The sequence below is a fragment of the Penicillium concentricum genome (assembly GCF_028827145.1).
Source record: "Penicillium concentricum strain IBT 3081 chromosome Unknown utg000002l_segment0_segment0, whole genome shotgun sequence".
Lineage (NCBI taxonomy): Eukaryota > Fungi > Ascomycota > Eurotiomycetes > Eurotiales > Aspergillaceae > Penicillium > Penicillium concentricum.
Window position 1 is genome coordinate 1334206 of NW_026622755.1, and position 19667 is coordinate 1353872.

At 49.6% G+C, this 19667-nt stretch overlaps 10 protein-coding genes across 10 annotated transcripts; 4 read left to right on the forward strand and 6 right to left on the reverse strand.

Annotated features, from left to right (window-relative positions):
• Positions 1–101: 101 nt before the first annotated feature.
• On the forward strand, positions 102–764 carry N7517_004084 (uncharacterized protein; the record flags this gene model as incomplete). Its single annotated transcript, XM_056721814.1, has 1 exon — positions 102–764. The coding sequence occupies one exon, from the start codon at positions 102–104 to the stop codon at positions 762–764; it is 663 nt and encodes a 220-aa protein (XP_056578064.1).
• Positions 765–1062: 298 nt separating this feature from the next.
• N7517_004085 (glycoside hydrolase family 43 protein) lies at positions 1063–2115 on the forward strand (the record flags this gene model as incomplete). Its single annotated transcript, XM_056721815.1, has 1 exon — positions 1063–2115. The coding sequence occupies one exon, from the start codon at positions 1063–1065 to the stop codon at positions 2113–2115; it is 1053 nt and encodes a 350-aa protein (XP_056578065.1).
• A 91-nt stretch (positions 2116–2206) lies between these two features.
• On the reverse strand, positions 2207–4166 carry N7517_004086 (putative MFS transporter; the record flags this gene model as incomplete). The annotated part of the gene is made up of 8 exons (XM_056721816.1): positions 2207–2390; positions 2440–2769; positions 2822–2875; positions 2923–3009; positions 3064–3494; positions 3545–3647; positions 3697–3713; positions 3765–4166. 8 exons carry the CDS (start codon positions 4164–4166, stop codon positions 2207–2209), a joined length of 1608 nt encoding a protein of 535 aa, XP_056578066.1.
• Positions 4167–4611: 445 nt separating this feature from the next.
• On the reverse strand, positions 4612–5822 carry N7517_004087 (putative oxidoreductase, short-chain dehydrogenase/reductase family; the record flags this gene model as incomplete). The annotated part of the gene is made up of 6 exons (XM_056721817.1): positions 4612–4745; positions 4805–4903; positions 4955–5026; positions 5079–5196; positions 5243–5694; positions 5744–5822. The coding sequence occupies 6 exons, from the start codon at positions 5820–5822 to the stop codon at positions 4612–4614; spliced, it is 954 nt and encodes a 317-aa protein (XP_056578067.1).
• Positions 5823–6122: 300 nt separating this feature from the next.
• On the reverse strand, positions 6123–7510 carry N7517_004088 (putative serine/threonine protein kinase ENV7; the record flags this gene model as incomplete). Its single annotated transcript, XM_056721818.1, has 3 exons — positions 6123–6661; positions 6717–7335; positions 7391–7510. The coding sequence occupies 3 exons, from the start codon at positions 7508–7510 to the stop codon at positions 6123–6125; spliced, it is 1278 nt and encodes a 425-aa protein (XP_056578068.1).
• Positions 7511–7968: 458 nt separating this feature from the next.
• Positions 7969–9939, forward strand: N7517_004089 (CAP-Gly domain containing linker protein BIK1; the record flags this gene model as incomplete). The annotated part of the gene is made up of 1 exon (XM_056721819.1): positions 7969–9939. The coding sequence occupies one exon, from the start codon at positions 7969–7971 to the stop codon at positions 9937–9939; it is 1971 nt and encodes a 656-aa protein (XP_056578069.1).
• Positions 9940–10408: 469 nt separating this feature from the next.
• Positions 10409–11102, reverse strand: N7517_004090 (3-hydroxyanthranilate 3,4-dioxygenase; the record flags this gene model as incomplete). The annotated part of the gene is made up of 2 exons (XM_056721820.1): positions 10409–10955; positions 11071–11102. 2 exons carry the CDS (start codon positions 11100–11102, stop codon positions 10409–10411), a joined length of 579 nt encoding a protein of 192 aa, XP_056578070.1.
• Positions 11103–11327: 225 nt separating this feature from the next.
• On the forward strand, positions 11328–12538 carry N7517_004091 (RNA 3'-terminal phosphate cyclase-like protein; the record flags this gene model as incomplete). The annotated part of the gene is made up of 2 exons (XM_056721821.1): positions 11328–11355; positions 11418–12538. 2 exons carry the CDS (start codon positions 11328–11330, stop codon positions 12536–12538), a joined length of 1149 nt encoding a protein of 382 aa, XP_056578071.1.
• A 1715-nt stretch (positions 12539–14253) lies between these two features.
• On the reverse strand, positions 14254–15489 carry N7517_004092 (tellurite-resistance/dicarboxylate transporter family protein; the record flags this gene model as incomplete). Its single annotated transcript, XM_056721822.1, has 1 exon — positions 14254–15489. The coding sequence occupies one exon, from the start codon at positions 15487–15489 to the stop codon at positions 14254–14256; it is 1236 nt and encodes a 411-aa protein (XP_056578072.1).
• Positions 15490–17177: 1688 nt separating this feature from the next.
• N7517_004093 (uncharacterized protein) lies at positions 17178–18890 on the reverse strand (the record flags this gene model as incomplete). Its single annotated transcript, XM_056721823.1, has 2 exons — positions 17178–18810; positions 18865–18890. 2 exons carry the CDS (start codon positions 18888–18890, stop codon positions 17178–17180), a joined length of 1659 nt encoding a protein of 552 aa, XP_056578073.1.
• Positions 18891–19667: the final 777 nt, after the last annotated feature.

Here is a 19667-nt window from a genome sequence, read left to right on the forward strand (position 1 = left end):
AATTTCCTCGATTTGCATTCTAGTTTTCCATTGCATACATTGCATAGGGCTTTCCTTCATCTATCAACACACCTATACCTATATTGTCACACCTCACCAAAATGGATGAAGATCCAACAACTCCCAACTCTCCTCATAGTGTGAGCTGGTTCTCCGAACGAACCCTCTCAATTTCTACATCAACCACAACCCTAGTTGACCCTCTAAGTCCAACGAGCACCTCCAGCATAACACCTCTAGACCTCACCGATTCCCCGATCCCAATTGAATACCGCACAATCACCTTCCGCGAAAGCCCCAACTTCCATCCTAATTTCCTACCTCTCCTCCGCCACCTCGCCGCTCAACTCTGGCCCCTCGTCAACTGTGAAACAGGCCTCCATCACCCAGACTTTCCACCAAATATGCTAGCCTACAACCTGTTGACCTCGGAGCAGGTCGATAATCTCGCCCGCCATTTCCATCAGGTTTATCCACCTATCCCGGCTACATTTGACTATCCTATTCATATTACCCCGTGGATTGGCACCCCAGAGGAAAAGACCCTTGATCTTCCTACGAGGCTAAAAAGGTTGGGGCGGTTTTTTGGATTGAGGGGGTGTGAGGAGCGGGAAGAGGTGGATATGAATGAAGATCATGTTGATCATGAGAATGTGGATATGACTGAGAGTGAAGCTGAGGTATTACGACAGATGGAATTGGAGTGGCAGCAGGCATTGCAGAGAGCATATGCTGAGGAATCGCATCGATGGAACTTGAAGTGATTTTTTGATTTAAATGCAAATGTATAGAAATATCTATAATGAAAGGCTGTAATACCCCGAATTTCCTTTCGGAGTTTACGCCGTTGTTTTAGCCGTCGGTTAAAAGGATTATAGAGACAAGCCATAGGCTAATAGGGGGATAATAGGGGGAAATAAGGAGGGGAATGGGGGATAATGGGGGTAATATAGGATAGTAGAATGGTAAAATAGTAAAGAGAATATTAATAGTTTTCATTGCCCTATTCTTCTTCTAAATCTCCCTCTATAATTCCATATACTCTCCAAATCTATAACCAAAATGTCTAAACCAATCGTCAACCACATCTACACAGCAGATCCCTCCGCCCACGTCTTCAACAACAAACTCTACATCTACCCCAGCCACGATCGCGAAACAGACATCGCCTTCAACGACAATGGTGACCAATACGACATGGCCGACTACCACGTCCTCTCCATGGACACAATCACCAGCCCCGTAACCGACCACGGTGTCGTCCTGCGTGACAATGACATCCCCTGGGTCTCAAAGCAACTCTGGGCACCAGATGCCGCAACAAAAAATAACAAATTCTACCTCTTCTTCCCCGCCCGCGATCAAAAGGGTATCTTCCGCATCGGAGTGGCTGTCTCCGATTCCCCAGAAGGTCCTTTCGTCCCCCAGGATGATTATATCCAGGGAACGTACAGTATCGATCCTGCTGTCTTTGTTGATGAAGAAGCTGGCGGCGAGGCGTATCTGTATGTTGGTGGGATCTGGGGTGGACAGTTGCAGTGTTGGGTTGAAGGGAAGGATGTTAAAGATGGGGAGTGGGTTGATGGGGATGGTGTTGATGGAAAGAAGAGACTTGTTTTCGATGAGAGTATGTCTGGACCTCAGGAGCCGTCTGGCGAGGGTGTGAAGGCGCTTTGTCCGCGTGTTGCGCTGTTGAGTGATGATATGTTGTCGCTTGCATCCCCCGTGAAGGAGGTTGTTATTCTTGCGCCGGAGACTGGGGAGCCTTTGTTGGCGGATGATCATGAGAGGAGATTCTTTGAGGCCGCTTGGGTGCATAGGTATAAGGGGACGTATTATTTCTCTTACTCGACGGGTGATACGCATTTCTTGGCTTATGCCACCGGTGACTCGCCTTATGGGCCGTTTACTTACCGGGGACGCATTTTGGATCCCGTGCTTGGGTGGACGACGCATCATTCCATTGTGGAGTTCCAGGAGAAGTGGTACTTGTTTTATCATGACTGTGAGCTTTCCAAGGGAGTTGATCATTTGAGGTCGGTGAAGGTTAGGGAGATTATTTATGATGATGAAGGGGCGATTCATCTTGCTGAGAAACAGACTGCCGTTGAATAGATGGTATTTAAATGTGAATTTGGATATAGATTGGATATTATATTCTTGAATCATTTATCGAAGCCGGGTGTAATCTAACTGTATATCTATTCTAATTGAGCATTCCACTCTCCCGATTCTCCTGGACCAGCTTCCAGTACTTCTCGCGAGATCGTTCGCGGAAGGTTTTTCCAAATTTGATCATGAAGAGGAACACGGAAGCGCACGCCATGCCGACAAAAGCAGCAGAGATAAAGCACTTCTGGTACCCCAAGTCTTTGATCCAAGGCGTGATACTAAAGAAAGTCAGCGTTTGTCTGCTAGAACTCGAGGAGAGAAACATACCCAAAGCTAATAGCGAAAGACATGGTATTCCGGATCAGCATCACACTAACCAGAGCAACACTGCTCAGTTCTCGGTAGCTGTCAATAAAGTAATTGACGCTCAGCGTAATGCCACAGGCATTGCTGAAACCAAGCATGGAGATAGCCACGAGGAGTCCAAACCAGTGGATCTCGTGAGCTGCGCCGACACCCCATAGAATGAGGGAACAAGGCACAACTACGAAGCAAACGATGAAAGGCCATAGACGGTGCTCTGCCTCCATGACACCGCCGTTTCGGCGGGCCAGTTTGACGGTGAGCCAGTCACTGAATCGGCCGGTGAAGAGAGATCTATTCCACGTGAGCTTGAGTTGCAGTATTGGTTAGGGAGGAAGCATCTTACCCTATCACCACACCGGTGATGGGAGCTAAATAACACAGACCGACCATCGAGGATCTGGTAAGAGTTAGCTTGGCTTCTGCATTTCGAGAAATAAGACTGACCTAAAGTTATACGGAGCTCCGCCAAGAATGATTGAGGTCGTTCCATTCATAATGTTAAAGTAAACCAGGTATGATCCATAGGAGAAGCTGGCTTGCATGTTAGTCAAAATGTATCAGCCTAAGGACATTGCGAATTCATACCCAGCGTAGAAGATGACCGGCCACGAGAGGAAGTAAAGAGACTGCCAGAATCTCCGGAACATCGTATTGGTCTTCTTTTTCGGACTCCAAAGCGCCAATTTATTTATATATGTCTTCTTAGTGTGAACTGTACCGGTCTCAGTAGCTTCGGCGTCAACTGTGGATTTCTTCTCATCCTCTGAGCTGAGTTTTGACGACTCCGTAGGTGCAAAATTGCTAGGCTCAACGCCCACTCGATCATAGGTGGTTTCCTCACAGAAGAAGAAAAGGAAGACAGTCGCACAGCCGACAAAGATACTCGGGTAGTAAAACACCCACCGCCAGCCGTGGTACTGGGCGATGAAGCCACAGATGACGGGCGCGACGTAATTACTTCCTGCTAGACAAAATGTGTAAAGACCCATGTATTTTCCTCGCTGGTGGGTGAAGTACTGCACTTGTGTGAGCGTGGGTTCTTTCGGGTATGGCGGGTTCAACTTACCACATCCGTGACGGAGATTTGAGGGAGAGCCTCCACGGGCGCTGTGAAAAAGCCTAATAGAATGCATCGTGCGAGCCATTGACCTTTGGTTTGTGCGTATGGTCTGAGGGGTGTTAGTAGAGAGTCTCTCATTGCGTTTATACATTTCTTACCCCCACATAGTCATAGCCTGGTTGTATGATTAGCTATAATTCCCAAGTGATATCTAATTTTGACGTACCAAAATTCCCATCATAGATAACAAGTAAGTCGGCCGCTTGCCATATTGCATAGCAAAGGGTTGCCAGAAGAGCAAGCCCCAACCTGCCAACAAGAACATAAACCCAGTTCCCTGGTTAAGAGTACTGATGGGTAATCCCGTTTGTTCGGAGAGCGGTGTAAGAACTGAATAAACCACCGAGCAAGCAATTCCTCCGAACCCGGTATAGATACTCACACAAATTGTCGATAGGAGTTTCCGTCTCGGACTCCAATTGAGAGGGTCATCTGGGTCATTTGAGGGTGTAGGGATCAGCACAATATCGCCATCTCCTTGATCCGCATGCCGAGCTTCCAAGTCATGATTAACGTCTACCAGAGTGACGGTACCAGGGATAACTGAGGTGTCAATGGTTGACGCCATTGTATATGTAAAGTTGAAGCAAAAGCAGAGATCCCCTATGAAAGAAAGAAAGAGAAAGAGGAAAGTAGCAATATAAATGGGATATCCCCGCAGATCAACATATCGGGAGAGAACCCCCGTAGAGTCGAGGTTGACAGACAAAAAAAGATAGAGAGACACCTCTCTATCGGTTTTTCCCCCGCAAAATTGGATCTTGGCGAGGTCGTTGGATATTTTTGATATTCAACTTTTTGACTCAACTCTTTTTAACCAATCATCTCTTCAAAAGATCAAAATATCTCCAATTAATTAACTATCGGCATTTAGTCCGATCCTTATCATTAACATTCATTGGATAATTGATATCTTCCTCAATTCAACCCCCCCCCCCCAAATTGGCCTAAACAGGGGCCAAACTCCTGAAGATAGTAGATTCCTTTCCTATTTCGGTCTAATGTACTCCCTTTCAGGAAAGAAATGACTCGATTAATTCTTGGCTTCGTCTCCATAATGCCTCTGCACTTTCTTCACCCGCTGGGAAATCGAGATGCGGTAACTTGGGTATATTCTGACAATGGTCAAGGAACGCTCCAGATTGGACTAACACGTATTAACCAATCAGTCCATATACACAAATCTATCTATCTGGTTTATCTTACCTTCGAGTTCTGGATCCAGTAATCCGCGCAACACGCTCGCACTACCTTGACCAAGAGACTTCGGCGCTTGCTGTAACAGGACCGGTATGTCTTCGCCCGCTAGAATATCCTGTCAGAATGGTCTTCACCGCTATCTTCAAATGGTCATACCTTCTTTCTTTCGCTGGAGCCAGGATTTGATATCCTCCATTGAAACGTATGTCTGGATGTTGGTTTTGGTATCTGAATCGAATGAGAATGAATACCCAAAACACATTCTCACCAATTGACTCACTTCCTGGATTTACAGAAAAGGCAGCGATACTATACTTCTTCGCAATAGACTTGAGGAACAAGATGATCGCGAGCATGGATTGCGAATATCCATCGAGACAATGATAGTTCTCTCCATTCTACTCAAATCAGTACTACATCGGCGATCCAACAATCCAAACTCACCTGAAAGCTCAAATCTTCCCATGAAGGCGCAGGCGCCTCCTTCCGCAAACTAGACGTAACCAAAACAACCCTCGACTCAGGCCCCATAATATCACACAGCAGGTTCAACATCAGGAAATAACACAGGTAATTCCTCTGGAAATGAGACTCGTGTCCGTCCACCGTGAGCTCCCACGGGACAGCCATGACCTCGGGAAACCCAACGAAGCCATCGATGGTCACACCCAACTTCTTGATGGTCTGCGCCGCCTCCTGGAACGAAGCCAGGCTGCCGGGGTCGGCGGTCACAAATATCATTTTGACCGCCTTGTATTTGCGATTGATGTGGTCCAGCACCGGCTGGAGTTCGGGTTGCGAGCGGCCTGTGCATATTATGGTTCCTGCACCGCCGTAGGCGAGGGCGTCTGCGGTGGTTGCGGGGAGGTCGCCTCGTTTCAGTCCGGATATTAGGACTGGAGGAAATCAGTTGATATACTGGGGTTGTTGGGGTTGTGACGGTACATGTTTTTCCCTTCACCCGGTCTGGGAACATCTTCGTCACGTCCATCCCCTGTGTCTGCTCATCAAAGGTATTGCTCATTGTGCTGGATTCCGATTGAATTTGGGAGTAGGTTGAGAGATGTCTGCTTTCTGCGTGGTTTGAATGGTCGGCATCCATGGATGTCGTCATCATGAAGCCATCTTGAAGTATTCGACCTACATAGAGAAAAAGAGAACACCTGGAACAGGATAAATAATGAAATTATGGGTTGTAGACTGGATAACTTCGAGTAATGGTGATCAGGCCTAGTAAAATCAAATGCGCATTCATAATGTACAGCTAAATAAATCGCGTACGGAGCCTGCCGGTCAAAGGAGAACGCAAAGAAAACAAGAGATATTAGTGAGATGGACCGTCATCTTCAGGCATCTGGTCAATAACATCCTTCATGAGCTCGATCAGCTCATCAATGTCGGGCCGTTCCGAAGGTTCAACGGTGAGGCACCTGCGGACAATATCCTTGACGGGTGCACTGATCGCAGGGACATCGCTTTTGGATGCATCCTCGCTTTCGCCCGACTTGGCTTTACCCTTGGAAGCGCCAGACTTCTCATCGGGGAATCGCCAGTCACCACCAAGAACACACATGCTCAAGCTACCACCGGTCTCTTCACTGCGCGCCTCAAAGGGACTCTTGCCCACGAGACAGGCGTAGAGTGTGCAGCCAAGCGACCAGATATCAACCTTGGTATCAATGATCGACCCTGTCTTGACATCGAAGAGCTCCGGTGCGCGGTATGGCATCGTGCTGTGTTCTGCTGCGGTATCCTGCACCGCCAAAGCGAGGGAGCGTGACGTAATGGCGATGGGGCTGGGCGCCAAAGAGCCTAGATCCATCAGGATGGGTGATTGCCCGTTATCGTCGATCATGATGTTTCCTACGACAGTTAGCTCGACTTCGCAAGTTCCGCACCAGCCAAAACGGTAACTCACCAGGCTTGACATCTCGGTGCGCATAGGGGCGCAGGTCCCCATCCTCAACACCTTCCTGACTCCGGGTGACTTCGTCATCCATCAGGGGCTCATTCTCCTCATCCTCCTCATCTTCAGCCATGCTGTGTGTAGTCCTCCGTTTCGGTTTCATCTGCATGGTCCGTTCCTTGTCTGCCTCCTCGCCTTCTCTCCGAACACCCTTCGCCTTGCGCGTAGAAGCCGACCCGCTCTTCACCCGATAATGATGCATCGCGCGAAGCGCATCGGCCACACCGAGTATCAGGACCATCAGCCGCTTCTCTGGGAACTTGGTATGGTTGACCAGATTGGCATTGATGGCATCTTGGAGATTACCACGCTGGTAGTATGGGAGTAGGATATAGACCGTCTTCGAACCTGGATCTCCGCCATCGGATCTGAATTTCGAGCCGGATTCTGTAGACACGCAGTGGTCGATTGAGTGGATGATGTTGGATTGGGAGCTGAAGATGTTGTAGGCTTCGACTTCTTTCAGGGCTTGCGATACGGATTCCTGACCGAATGGACAGCGAATCTTCTTCAGCGCGAATAATTCGGAACTCGTTTTATCTTGGACTAGGTAGACGTAGGAAAATCCGCCCTGTTGCGTTGTCAGTTCAGACCAGGTTGCAGTTATCGTTATCGGGTCTCCATACCTCGCCCAACAAACGTAGGAGTTTGAAACTTCGATTGTTGATCTTTAGCTGTGGGGAACTAGGAAAGCAACACATGCAATCCGTGAAGTTATACAGGAGGTCGAAGAAGTATTGCGCCATGATGTATAATGCGGGAGGTAGAGAGGTAGAGACCGGTGACGTCCGGTATGGTAGGGTGGTAGCGCAGTTACAGAATGGACAAGATCGTCGCCAAATAGAGATGTGTCTTGAAGATGTAGAAGTAAGGATATATGCAAAGTGGAAGAGTTGAAGTGGTTGGCATTACGTGGAGTGGAGTCCTTTCATTATTTGTTGTCCCCCTTTCTCTTGTCTCGGTGATATCTACATTTCTTGACTCTCTTTTCTCATCTAACTGGTCAAATTGGATCTGGGTCTTTTGTTTTCATTCGTTTCTTTCTCTCTTTTTCCTCCCAATCATGGGAGTTGGGCTGTCAATTTAATATCCTTGCATTCTCCTAACGCTCCCTCTACACCCTTCGGACCCAGGGGCTATTGATACTTGGATCTCTTATTTAAAAGCCGCATCCCACCTTTTTCTCTTCTTCATATCCTTCCCAATGGCGCACGATGATGTACGTGTCGGTGAGGTGGTGAATGTCCCCGGTGGCATGTATGGGACGATCAAATACTTGGGACCAGTGGCGGGGAAGGCCGGACGATTCGCAGGAGTCGAACTGAGCTCCGAACATGCCCAAAGAGGCAAAAACAGCGGCGATGTCGACGGCCGGAAGTACTTTGTGACCTCGATCCCGGGTGCTGGCATATTCGTTCCCATGAACAACAACAAGTATGTCACAAGGCGATCCAATGTCTCTACACCGACCACTCCTGCACGTGGGAGGCCCGTCAACTTCAGCAAATCGGTCGGTGCAGCTCTGACTACCCCTCGTCCTCGAGTCCGTCGACCCTCTCTCCCTCGACCCGAATCCCCGCGCGTGCCCCCTCCGAAACTAAGCCTGGCCGGCTTGCGGACACCGTCGGCTGCATCGAGGACCAGTGGCATGAACAGTGCCATGCGTAGCCCCGTCAAGGCGCCGTCTCGGCTGTCCGATAGGCCCTCGTCGCGACTTAGTGTGGATGATGATGCTTCGTCGTATGGACGGCCATCAGACTTCCGCCGACCGCTCTCGTCGGAGACTCAAGACCTAAAGGATCAGATCAAGAGTCTAGAGAAGCAGCTTCTGGACCGAGATAAGCAACTCGACGAGCAGTCGGGGACTTTGAGCGAGTTCCAGAAGACCTTGGAGGAGATGGAGGGACCGGATGGTCATTCGGTCCGTACACAGCTACGCGAACGCAACGAGCGGATTATCCAATTAACGTCCGAATTCGATGTACACCGTGCAGACTTCAGAAGCACACTCGACACATTGGAGATTGCTGCCTCCGAAACAGAACGCGTCTACGAGCAACGTCTCGATGAGCTTATGCAACAGAACAAGGAACTGCAGGACCGCGGCGAAGACGTGGAGATTGTTGCGCAGCAGCTCAAGCAGTTGGAAGAGCTGGTCTCGGAGTTAGAGGAAGGCCTCGAGGATGCCCGGCGTGGAGAGGCCGAGGCGAGGGCCGAAGTCGAGTTCCTCCGCGGCGAAGTCGAGCGAACCAAGCTGGAGTTGAAAAAGGAGCGTGACAACTCTGCGGCTGCGCTGAAAGATGCACACGCTGCTGTCGATGGACCCCGCAGCAGCAGTAGTGAATTGGATCAGAAGGATGATGAGATCCGGGGACTCAAGGCTATTATTCATTCATTGAGCCGCGGAAACCCCAGCACAGCAGGCTCGGACTATGAGCATGATCCGGAGCAGATTAATCAGCTGGAGATTCGACTGCAAGAGATCGAAGAGAATACAAACCGCAAGGATGATCGGATCGAAGAACTCGAGCGTGAACTTCAAGAGATGCACCTGCAGTCTGGTGGTCGTCGCCGCAGCTCTACTGTCACTCTTTCGCCAAAGCAACACAGGCCATCGCACTCTGCGGGCAATATCTCCAATCATTCAAACAACCCCAACCCCAACCGTCTCTCTGACCGTACAGTGGTCCCGACCGACTGGCACGATGCTCCTTCAGAGCCTCGTCATCACCGTGGTATCTCCAACTCTTCTCAGTCACGACTGGAGACCATGCATGAATCCGAACGCTCTTCCGATGAGGATACCATGTGGTGCGAGATCTGCGAAACAGGCGGCCATGACATCCTGAACTGCACCAGTATGTTCGGCTCTGGCCAGAAGACTGCTGAACATAAGAATCCCATACGTGATGCTGCCGACGACCTTGCCGATGAAAACCCAGTTCAGAAGACCGAACCCCTCCAGACCAAAGCCTCGTCCATCCATTCCGATACTCCCCCGGCACTAAAGACAGGACGGGATGTGGTTATGGAAGGTTTGAAGGGCATCGGTGGGCTGAGCTCATCCATGGCTCCCATTGCTGGTAAATCATCAGGGGTCATCGATGAGTCTAAGTGGTGTGCTCTCTGTGAGCGAGATGGTCATGAGAGCATCGACTGCCCATTTGACGAATAAGTTTATGGATATGCATAGGTGCGGTGCACCACACAAGATTGCAACCCTCTGCATGCATCTATGGGGTGTTTTTCTAGTACATGATTATTGGGTTGGTTTGGTTTCACCCCGGTTAATAAATGGTGTTTCATTTTTCGAGGGGGCTTCCTGGGAGGTAACTGGGAGGGTTTGTGCCTCTTGGGAAAGAAGAGGATTTGCATCACGGTGAGGCTGTGTGCTTGTAATAAATACCATTTCTTTGGTCATAATAAGATGTCTTTGTATACAGTTTTCCATGTTCCGTTGTAGCAGTTGACCATCGACTTGGCTCGCCTTTTGATACTGTCGAGGAACATATTCATCCCATTCTATTCTATTTCTATTCATGTCATATCAAATAACATTGGATTCGTCACTCATAACCATTCATGCCCGAAAAGGATTACAGTTGCAGCACCAATCTCACCCTCCGATGGACCTGATCAGTATACTATTCAGGATGAGTCGGCGGCTGCACAATTTCCCCTTCCTGATACTTCGATGCCGCACTCTCTCCACAAGCCTTACATTTGCGCTTTTCCTCGTCAGCCGCAAACTCCTCAACCACAGCCTTAACCTGCGTCCCTAGGTCAACACACACGAACTTCTTCTCCCAGACAACCTCCTTGCAGCTCTTGCAATACCATCTCATAGCATCGACTGCACCTTGAGCCCGCGGCTGCTCCATCACAACACCGACACTGTCCTTGAAGCGCACGGGGCAGTGTGGGGTGTTCGCGGGCAGTAGGAAGATCGAGCCTTCGTGGATGGGGATATCTTGGAAACTAGGAGGTGTGGTTGAGTTGTCCACTGTTTTGAGGAGCATTGATCCTCGGTATTGGTAGAAGAACTCTGGGGTTGTGTTGATGTGGAAGTCGGTGCGGGCGTTGGGCCCGCCCACTATCATTACCGTGTAGCCGGCTGTGGCCGGTGTTGAAGGGTGGTAGACACAGTAGTTATTGACTGGTGGTTGAAGGAGATGGGAGTTTTCTTCGAGCCTGGATAGATGTTAGCAGTTGGCGTTAGGATAGCTTGCTTATGGCTCGCGTGATGAATCATAGTATCATGTAGTGGGGGAGGTATAAGAAAGATATGGAAAGCTTCTTGGCTTACCATTTGGGAATGTTTAGCGCTGGAGGAAGCATTGTGAATATAGCAAAATCTAATCTTGTCAGAGTCTAGATTTGTGCAGATATTGCATGAGGTTGACTTAGAAACCTTAGGAATCCGAAACGATCTGATCCCGGAGATATCAGCTCCACCCCGGATTTAACTATCGGCTCGGATCAACTTCCTTCCGTCAATTTTTCTTTTTCATATCTCGAATCCAGACAGTGTTTGACGGCGAGAGTCTTAACCAACCACACAAAATGGCAACAACCTCTCAACCCCCCTTCGGTTTACGTCCCATCACAATCTGGTATATCGCCTGGTCTTGTCCACCCTCACCGGCCGCACAGTCCACATTTCGCAAATTCGTTCCTCGTCGCCCACCAATCCGGGTCTTGCGCCTCATGAAATTTCTTTCCTCCGTCTCCTAGATGCAATCACCAATGGCTCTCAAATGGAGATCTCATACACCGGAACGGTGCTTGTCTACAAGCCCGGTTTGATCACCGGCAGTACGGCTGGTACTGGAGCCAGCGGCGGCATGATCACTTATGAGATTCCGTCAAATTGTAACCGCGGCCTCAGTTACTTCCTGATCCCGCTCTGTCTGCTGTCCCCCTTCGCCAAAGCACCCATGAAGGTGCTCTTCACAGGACCCGGTGTGATCACCTCCTCGACACCGACCGGAGATATGTCCGTCGACAGCGTTCGCACTGCGATCCTCCCTCTGTACAAACAATTCGGTATCTTCAACAACATTGAGCTCCGTATCTTGAGGCGATCAAACACTGGCCCCACCGGTAGGGGTGGTGGTGGTGAAGTGCAACTTGTGTTTGGCCACCAGGTCCGTCTGCCGAAGACTCTGCACTTGATGAACGCGGGCCGCATCAAGCGCATCCGTGGTGTTGTATACTCGGTTGGTGTATCTGGCTCGAACAACGCTCGCATGATTGAGACTGCCCGTGGTATTCTCAACCCACTCAGCCCTGATACTTATATCTTCTCCGACGTTGCGTCTGCGCCTTTGGTGCCAGCTCCAGATAAGACCAACCCCCAGGCAAAGAAGAAGATCGGTCTTGGATTTGGTTTGTCCTTGGTAGCGGAGTCTTCTACGGGCTGTCTCTTCTCGGCCGATGTGGCCTCTCCACCATCGGGTGGTCAAGCCCCTGAGGAGGTTGGAAAGCAGTGTGCATTCCAGCTTCTGGAGACGGTTGCCAAGGGAGGTTGTGTGGCTCCTGCAGCTGCGACGACCATGTTCACTCTCATGACCATGGGCTCGGAAGATGTTGGGCGGCTGCAGGTTGGCCGAGATGTGATTGCCGATCCCAACGTGGTCCAGCTCGCTCGAGACCTGTCCAAGTTCGGTGCTCCCGGCTGGGGTATCCGAGATGCACCTGACAATGGAGATGGAGATGTGATTGTCAGCATTGTCGGCCGTGGAATCGGTAACGTCGGCAGAAAGGTTGCTTAAGCTGCTATGGACGGCTTTCGCACTTCATTCCAAGTCTACCACCACTCTGAGGGCTTTGCCAAACAATTCGGAAGTCTCGCCTCAGCAGTTCACTCCTTCCCAGACGGGGCCACGTGGTAGTCCATCAGATGCCGTCGGCGTCGCGGGCTTTTGGCCGTCTGTCCAGTGCGCGCCAGTGTACTCCAAGAAGCTCACGTTTCAAGGCTTGACTGTCGAGCATGAACTCGACCTGTCGCTCCATAGCGACGAAGCCATGTGAGGCAAAAGACTGCTTTTTCCATCATGATACCCATACAAAACTTGCTTGAGCAAGGTGACAATACATAGGATTCAATAACATTGTCTTCACTTCTACTTCTTCTACTTGTATACTTCTTGACATAATAGTGACATAGATATCAGGTAAGATGTGTATCCTGAGGCCATCGACACTTTTGTTTATAAATACTCGCATCCCCCCCCCCCCATCTTCCTCTTCTCTTCTTCATCTCCCCTCCATCTAACTTTTTTTTTTTTTTCCATCCCCCATCACCCATCCTTCATCCTTCATCTTCATCACCTCCCTCCTCCCCTTCCATCCTTCACCTTGACAGCTTTTGGGTTCTGTGACTGTCATTTATCCCTCGCCTTCTGCTCACCGGTCCCGGGGCAACCTGGTGCCGTTCTGGGAAGTGAAGAGACGGACTTCGTGATCATGTTGGGCTCTGCAACGTCTTCTGTCTTATTTGCCATATCTGCCATTTATTCTGCCATTTACCCCAGCGATGGCTCGCACCTCAACGTGGTGCTGGGGTCCAGTAACCCTCCGGGGTGAAGCCAAGACGAGCCTGCCATCTTTCTGACATCTTTCTGACATTTGTTTACATTTGTTTACATCATTGTTCACCATCTCGTCATTTATTTGTCATCTATCTTCCACATTTATCCCTTGCCTTCTGCCCACCAGTGCTGGGGAAACCTGGTGCCGACTGGGAAGTGAAGAGAGGGACCTGCCGTTGCGCAGGTGCCATTTATTTGCCATTTCTGTTTTTTTATGTTCTCTCTGCCATTTTTGCCATCTCAGACATATACTTGACATTTATTCCTGGTCAGCTCAGGTTGCCCTGGGCTGGGTTGGAGCCATTTATTTTGCCATTTACCCCAGCGTTGGCTCGCACCTCATCGTGGTGCTGGGGTCTAGTAATCCATTTGGATGAAGTCAAGACGAGCCTCATTGTTTTTTTTCTGGTTGTGTTTTGGTGTTCGTTTCTCTGCGGTGTTGATGACTTCCAGGTAGGGCTTGATGGTCGCGTGACATTATTTTGTTTTGGTTAGACTCCGGACTTGTTCAAAGGGATTGGTCTTTTGTTTTTTGGATTACTAGGTAGTTTACTGGATATTTGTATGGACTGGTTGCAATGAAATGATTCTCGTTTTAATTCTATGGAATCTAGTAGGCGCTAAGCAGATGGAAAGACAAGACATGAGACTCGATGCAAAAGGGTCCCCACGGGACAAAGAAAACAGAGTGCTTGAACGCTTTTGAATCGAAAGAGCAGAAAAATCAACATGAAGATCGAAATGGGAATGAGAAAATGACAATGAGATGATAGTGTGCAATGAAAGAAGACCAAAGATGCAAAAGATTGTGCAAGAAGCCGAGAAAATGCCAAAAGTAACAAGAAAGAAATCAAAAACTGCATAAGAGACAAGAATCCCTCGGTCGGATGAGCCTCTCAGTCGGAGGTATCCTCATCCTTACCAGGATACATGATATCCTGGCGATAGACCGCAAGTACATGACTGACAAAGACAAAGATGAACATGCAGACTATGCAAACAGTCATCGCAGAGCCAACACCCTTGATCGCCGTGCTATCAAATGCATTTCCAAGCGTAATAGTAGCAATCGTGAACCCGGTATTAGGGAAAACCATCGCCCACCAGCTAAGATGGAAGCTCGTCGGCGGCGACCGAATAACCGCAATAGCAGCAACACAGAAGAACCAAAGGCTCAGCGCCCATAAGAACGCGCCAGCTGTCAACGCCAGAATCTCAATCATGCGTCCATCAGCTGCGGTGTCCTCGCTCCCCATCACCTTGAATGTCGCTGGCAGTCCTTGCGCCATACCGACCAAGGCAAGAGCCGTGAACGCGGGCGGTCCGACGCAGATGAACATCGCTGGTCGGTGTTCGCGGCAGGGAAGACCACTCTCCATCAGTCGTCCGATGTAGTGCGAGTACATCATGAAGGAGAGGCAGAAGCCGAGGCCTTGGAAGGTCATTCCGGCGGTGACGATTGGGATTGCGGCGCGCTCGGGCTGGCGTGAGGCGATGACGGAGGCGATCGTGCCACTTAGCATGATCGGGAATGCGGGCAAGATCCAGGAAGGCATCATTGTTTGGAGGCGGTAGGTGTGCGAGGTGAAGACGAAGGAGTATTGGACGACGGCGAGGGTGAAGGTGCAGAAGCAGTATATCCAGAAAAGGACTTCGAGGGTTGTTGTGAAGGATGAGGCAGCGTTGTCGCCGAAGTATTTCTCCAGGCCGGTGATCATTGTTGCGACGGAGAGCCAGAAGGTTGGGAAGAAGAGACCTTCGCGTTCATGGCGGAGGGAGTTGAGGGCTCCGCCGTGGATTATAAAGCGCGCTGCCATGAGAGAGCAGACAAGGGAGAAGAGGATGAGGTTGATTATGTAGATGGCTAGACCGATCTCACGGCAGCCTTGGAATTTGTTCGGTTGGTTTGCTATGAGGAGGGCTAGGCCTCCTGCGCTCATGGTGAGAGTGTACCATGCCCATGTGAAATGGCGGAGGCGCTCACGGAAGCTCAGTGGGTATTGCTTCTCGCACTTCTCTTTCATAAATGGTGTATCGGAATGAGCGGACGGTGGTGCAGATGGAGGTGCAGATGAAGGATAAAGCTCTTGGCTGTGGTTAGGGTATGCCCCTAGTAGAATTGGATTGGACATTGTGTATAGGAAGTATGAAGCCCTAGGTTGGAATAGGAAAGGTGTATAGAGTGAATGTATTCAAGATAGGACTATGGACCAATGGGTCATGGAATGGAAAAGTAGTGTCAAGTCGAGGCTTGAATTGAAGTGATTGTGATGATCGAGGTGAACTGGAAGGAGCGAAAGGGATTTAATATACTAGGAAGAGCAGCAAAGATAGGCATATCAATTCCATATTCTACTGAAGATCAGCCAAGAATTTCCAAGACTTGTACGTTTGATAGTGAGAAATATCCAAAGAGGGTTCTATACAACGTACTCCCTAGGCAAGGCAATGGCATCATCAATGAACCTACCAGCGGCGTCAACGGGCATGTTAGACCCATAATTCTCTCAAACTAAGAGAAATTCATAAGAATAGATCGATCCGGGATGGGCTCGGACGATTCATCATACTCCATGCGTCAGGGGGTGGCGGTTAATGCCTCTAGGGGTTCCGGGAGCACAACGATCCACTGATCCACTGCGGATATCTGGGCATCAGGTTAGGCGCATGTTGCGGATACAAAAACTTCGATGCCTAGGGGGTTGAAGTCAAGGGCGTGGGACTCTCTGCCAAGAGCATGAAGGAATCATTGGTGCGTAACGTTTTTTTTTTTTCCCTGCGCCGCAATGGATACCTGGTCCTTGAGTGGAAGAGTACCCAGTCTGATTGACAATCTACATGATATTGTGTCAGTTTAACACTTTGAATCAGAGACAAGTTACTCGGATGATGAATCTCAACCCCGATTTCATTCGGGCCGATGTCCCTCGCCGAACCTTCTTCTGATATAGGATATGGATATAGGGAAAGTCTAAACAGGGATTCTGATGCGCGTCCAACGTGCCTGGACGCCCAAATGCCAAGAATATGATGATCGACAGTACATCGTTTGACGGACCGCTGCCAAGCTTTAGCTCGGTGGCTGTGAAGAAGAGACGGGATTGGTGTAAAATAATAGGTAACACCATTGCGCGTATGCAAGCACAACGCATAGAACAAGTTCAATAGAATGTACAAATACGCAATATGGGCGTAGATCTCAAGGAGGTTGCGTCCAAGTTCCAGGTGGAGTCGAAACGTTGACGTACACTCGGAATCTCTTGGCAGTTCTTTTCCCCTGAACTTCTCTTATCTTCACAGCCCCCAGTCAACTACACTATTGATGAGATTCTCGCCAAGAATTACTTATGACATGGATGTTCTGTCGATCAGTCGATCCTTCAAGGGGGCATTACTATTGGAAATTAGCCTTATCTTTGGTCATTGTCTTGCCAAGATGCCCAGACACATGTATCTCCTATTCTAAGTCTATTGAGGCTATGGAGGCTATGGAGGCTAATGGATTCTGCCTACAGAGTACAGCTCCAATCTGGAGTAATTCAACTGGGATCCCACTGATCACCAAAAAGAAGGCTTACAACAATACAGCAATATATATAAATAGCAACTTCATTCAAAGAAAAAGCCCCAAACCAAGATCATGCAAAACAAAGGCAAGATAATGCAATGCACCTCGACAGAAAATGACAAATTCAAATTATGCAACAGAACGCCAGTTCGAAACATCTCCAGGGTAGCAATGCATGAAATCATAACAAGTTTATGCAGAAAGAAACACAAAAAGTCTGGGCAAACCCAGACCCAATCACATCATCACATCTCACATCATGCGGTAGACCAGATCAGAGGCCAGCTCTGTCGTCAAGTCCAACAAAGCACGGAGACTCTTAGGGGAAGTGGACGTCTCAACTCGCTCCACTTTTGCATCCACAGGTCGCAAAGACGGCGTCGCCGAGACGGAATCGTCTGCCGAATGATATCGTGCCAATTCCTTCACGTTGCACGCTGCATAGTGCACCACCAGTCGACGCAGCTCGTTCTCCCGAAGCTGGGTCGCGGATGTCGGCGAGATCGGCTCCAGTCGGGCTGTCTTGGTGTAGGCGTAGTGTACCAACTCCAGTATCATCTGCGCCTTGGTTGCTGCCAAGCCGTCTAGAATTTGAGAGTCGTCTTGATCGGCGGTTTCGAAGTCTGCCGATGAGAGGGTGAGAAGATCGCGATGCAGCTTTCGGAGGCAAAGCTGGGCGAGAGCGGGGATTAGGTACCGGGTGGCGAAGACGTAGACCTTCGCGTGGAATGTGATGTAGGGTAGGTCGGTGCTTGGTGTCTCGACCGGGCTAGGCTTGGAGGTTGCTGGCTCGTCATTGTATTGTAGGGATGTGAACTCGTCCCATAGGCTGAGACCCGCCTCGCAGGGCGAGGAGACTTGATGTTGGGCAAAGGACATGTCGAGCATTGGTCGTTGGCGCTGTGTATGGTTGCTTCTGTCCTGAGTCCAAGAATCTTCCATCGATCCTTCCACAGGTGCAGGTTCTTCTGTCAGCGCGGGTTCTTCGGCTGGCTGTTCCCATGACTCAGTCGGTTCGGGTTCTGGCTCTGGGACAGGAGTCCATTCTTCAACGGGCTCTGCTTCTGACTCCGGGAGAGGGTCGGCAGCAACTTCTGGGGGTGGTGTTGATGGTGGCGTAAGGTTGACAGGTCCAGCTAGTGCGGGAAGTTCTTCGACTGGCTCTGCTTGCTTTTTGCCCTTCTTCCCTTTCTTTCCCTTCTTTCCCTTAGTTTTTTCTACCTTGGCATCTTCTGGCTCCCACGACACAGGTTCTTCATCCGGAGCCCATCCACCCTCGACAGGAGGCATATCCTCGACTGGCTCTGGTGCAGCCTCCGCCTCGTGGTATGTCTCTGGCTCCGGTTCCGGCTCCGCCGCAGAGACTGGAGCCTCTGGCTCTGGAGTCGGCTCAACCTCAGATTCTGGAACATGGGTTGGAGTAACCGGTTCCTTGACCTCGGTGGGCGCAGGCTCAGACACGGGCGCAGGCACCGGCTCAGTCTCAGGCTCAATTGCAGACTGATGGGCTCCCTGTCCCCGATGGCGATACTGCGGAGGTGGCGACGGAGCCGGAGGTGGCACAGTTGACGCGATTGAACCAGATCGGTAATGCTCTCTCCAGGTGGCGGTACTAGGCGAGCTCTCGACTACTCCAACCCTGTGATCTTCTCGGACCTCCGGACGAGGCACCTTATAATCGCCGGTATATGCATACTCGCAGAAAGCGACAAAGGTTTCAACGTCGTCTTCTTCTAGAACGGCGATTCGATGTTTTGATTCCCTCGTCGGACCGTTCATGAGATTATGGAGTGGTTTGGAGACATGTTGGGCGAGTCCCGACTGGATTGTCAGCTTCGTATGTCGTGGACCGACAAGGAAGGTGAATGATGGTGAGTGGATGATACTGGAATTGTTGAATTAGCGGTCTGCTAACATTGTCCCTAGAACATATACATACCTGGTAAAATCCGGGACAGACTCCATTAGAGCTAATTGATCTTTAGAAGGATGTGAAATTATCTACGTTCTAAGATGCAGGGTAAGTCCCATTAAATATTTCACCGCGAACTCCCAAGCCACCAGAAGCGAACTCGGGAGATAATAGTCTGCTACGTGTGCAGCTGTGATGGGGGGTAGGACCCATTATGCTAACGCTAAACCAGATGACTTTAGATATGCGAAATGGGTCCAAAGGAAATTGGATGTTCTATATGTTCGCCCTACACTATAACCCTCGATATCCTAATGGTTTCCCTCAATGCCAATGACCACCCACTTTATTTGAACCATTTGAATGTCATCCAGCTATCACCGAGACACAAAAAAAAACAACGCAAAACAGCCATACAGAGCAGCCATACAGGACAGCTGGCGTTGACTGGATCCTCGATTATCCAATTGTCCGGTGAGGTTGGCGTCAGCAGGTTTGTGCCCAATCCCCAGCCTCGAGGGAACCCAATCTGTGGCCTCACTGGTTGATTTGTTCCTGGGAGCTCCATTCTTGAATTGAAAGCTTCACTTTTCTATGATTTGTCTTGAATATCTGGGATATTTGGGATGTAGCGGTCAACGGCTGTACAACGGTGCCCTAAAAAAGGTACCCGTACCTAATGAGGTATACCGAGGGATTAACATGATATTTACTACAGAATACAAAAATAGCCATTTCAAATCTTTCACTCTTCTACTCTTCTACTCTTCTACTACAGGTTGAAATATATTTTCTTGCCCCTCTTTTTCTAAGAACAACCTTATGTAGAA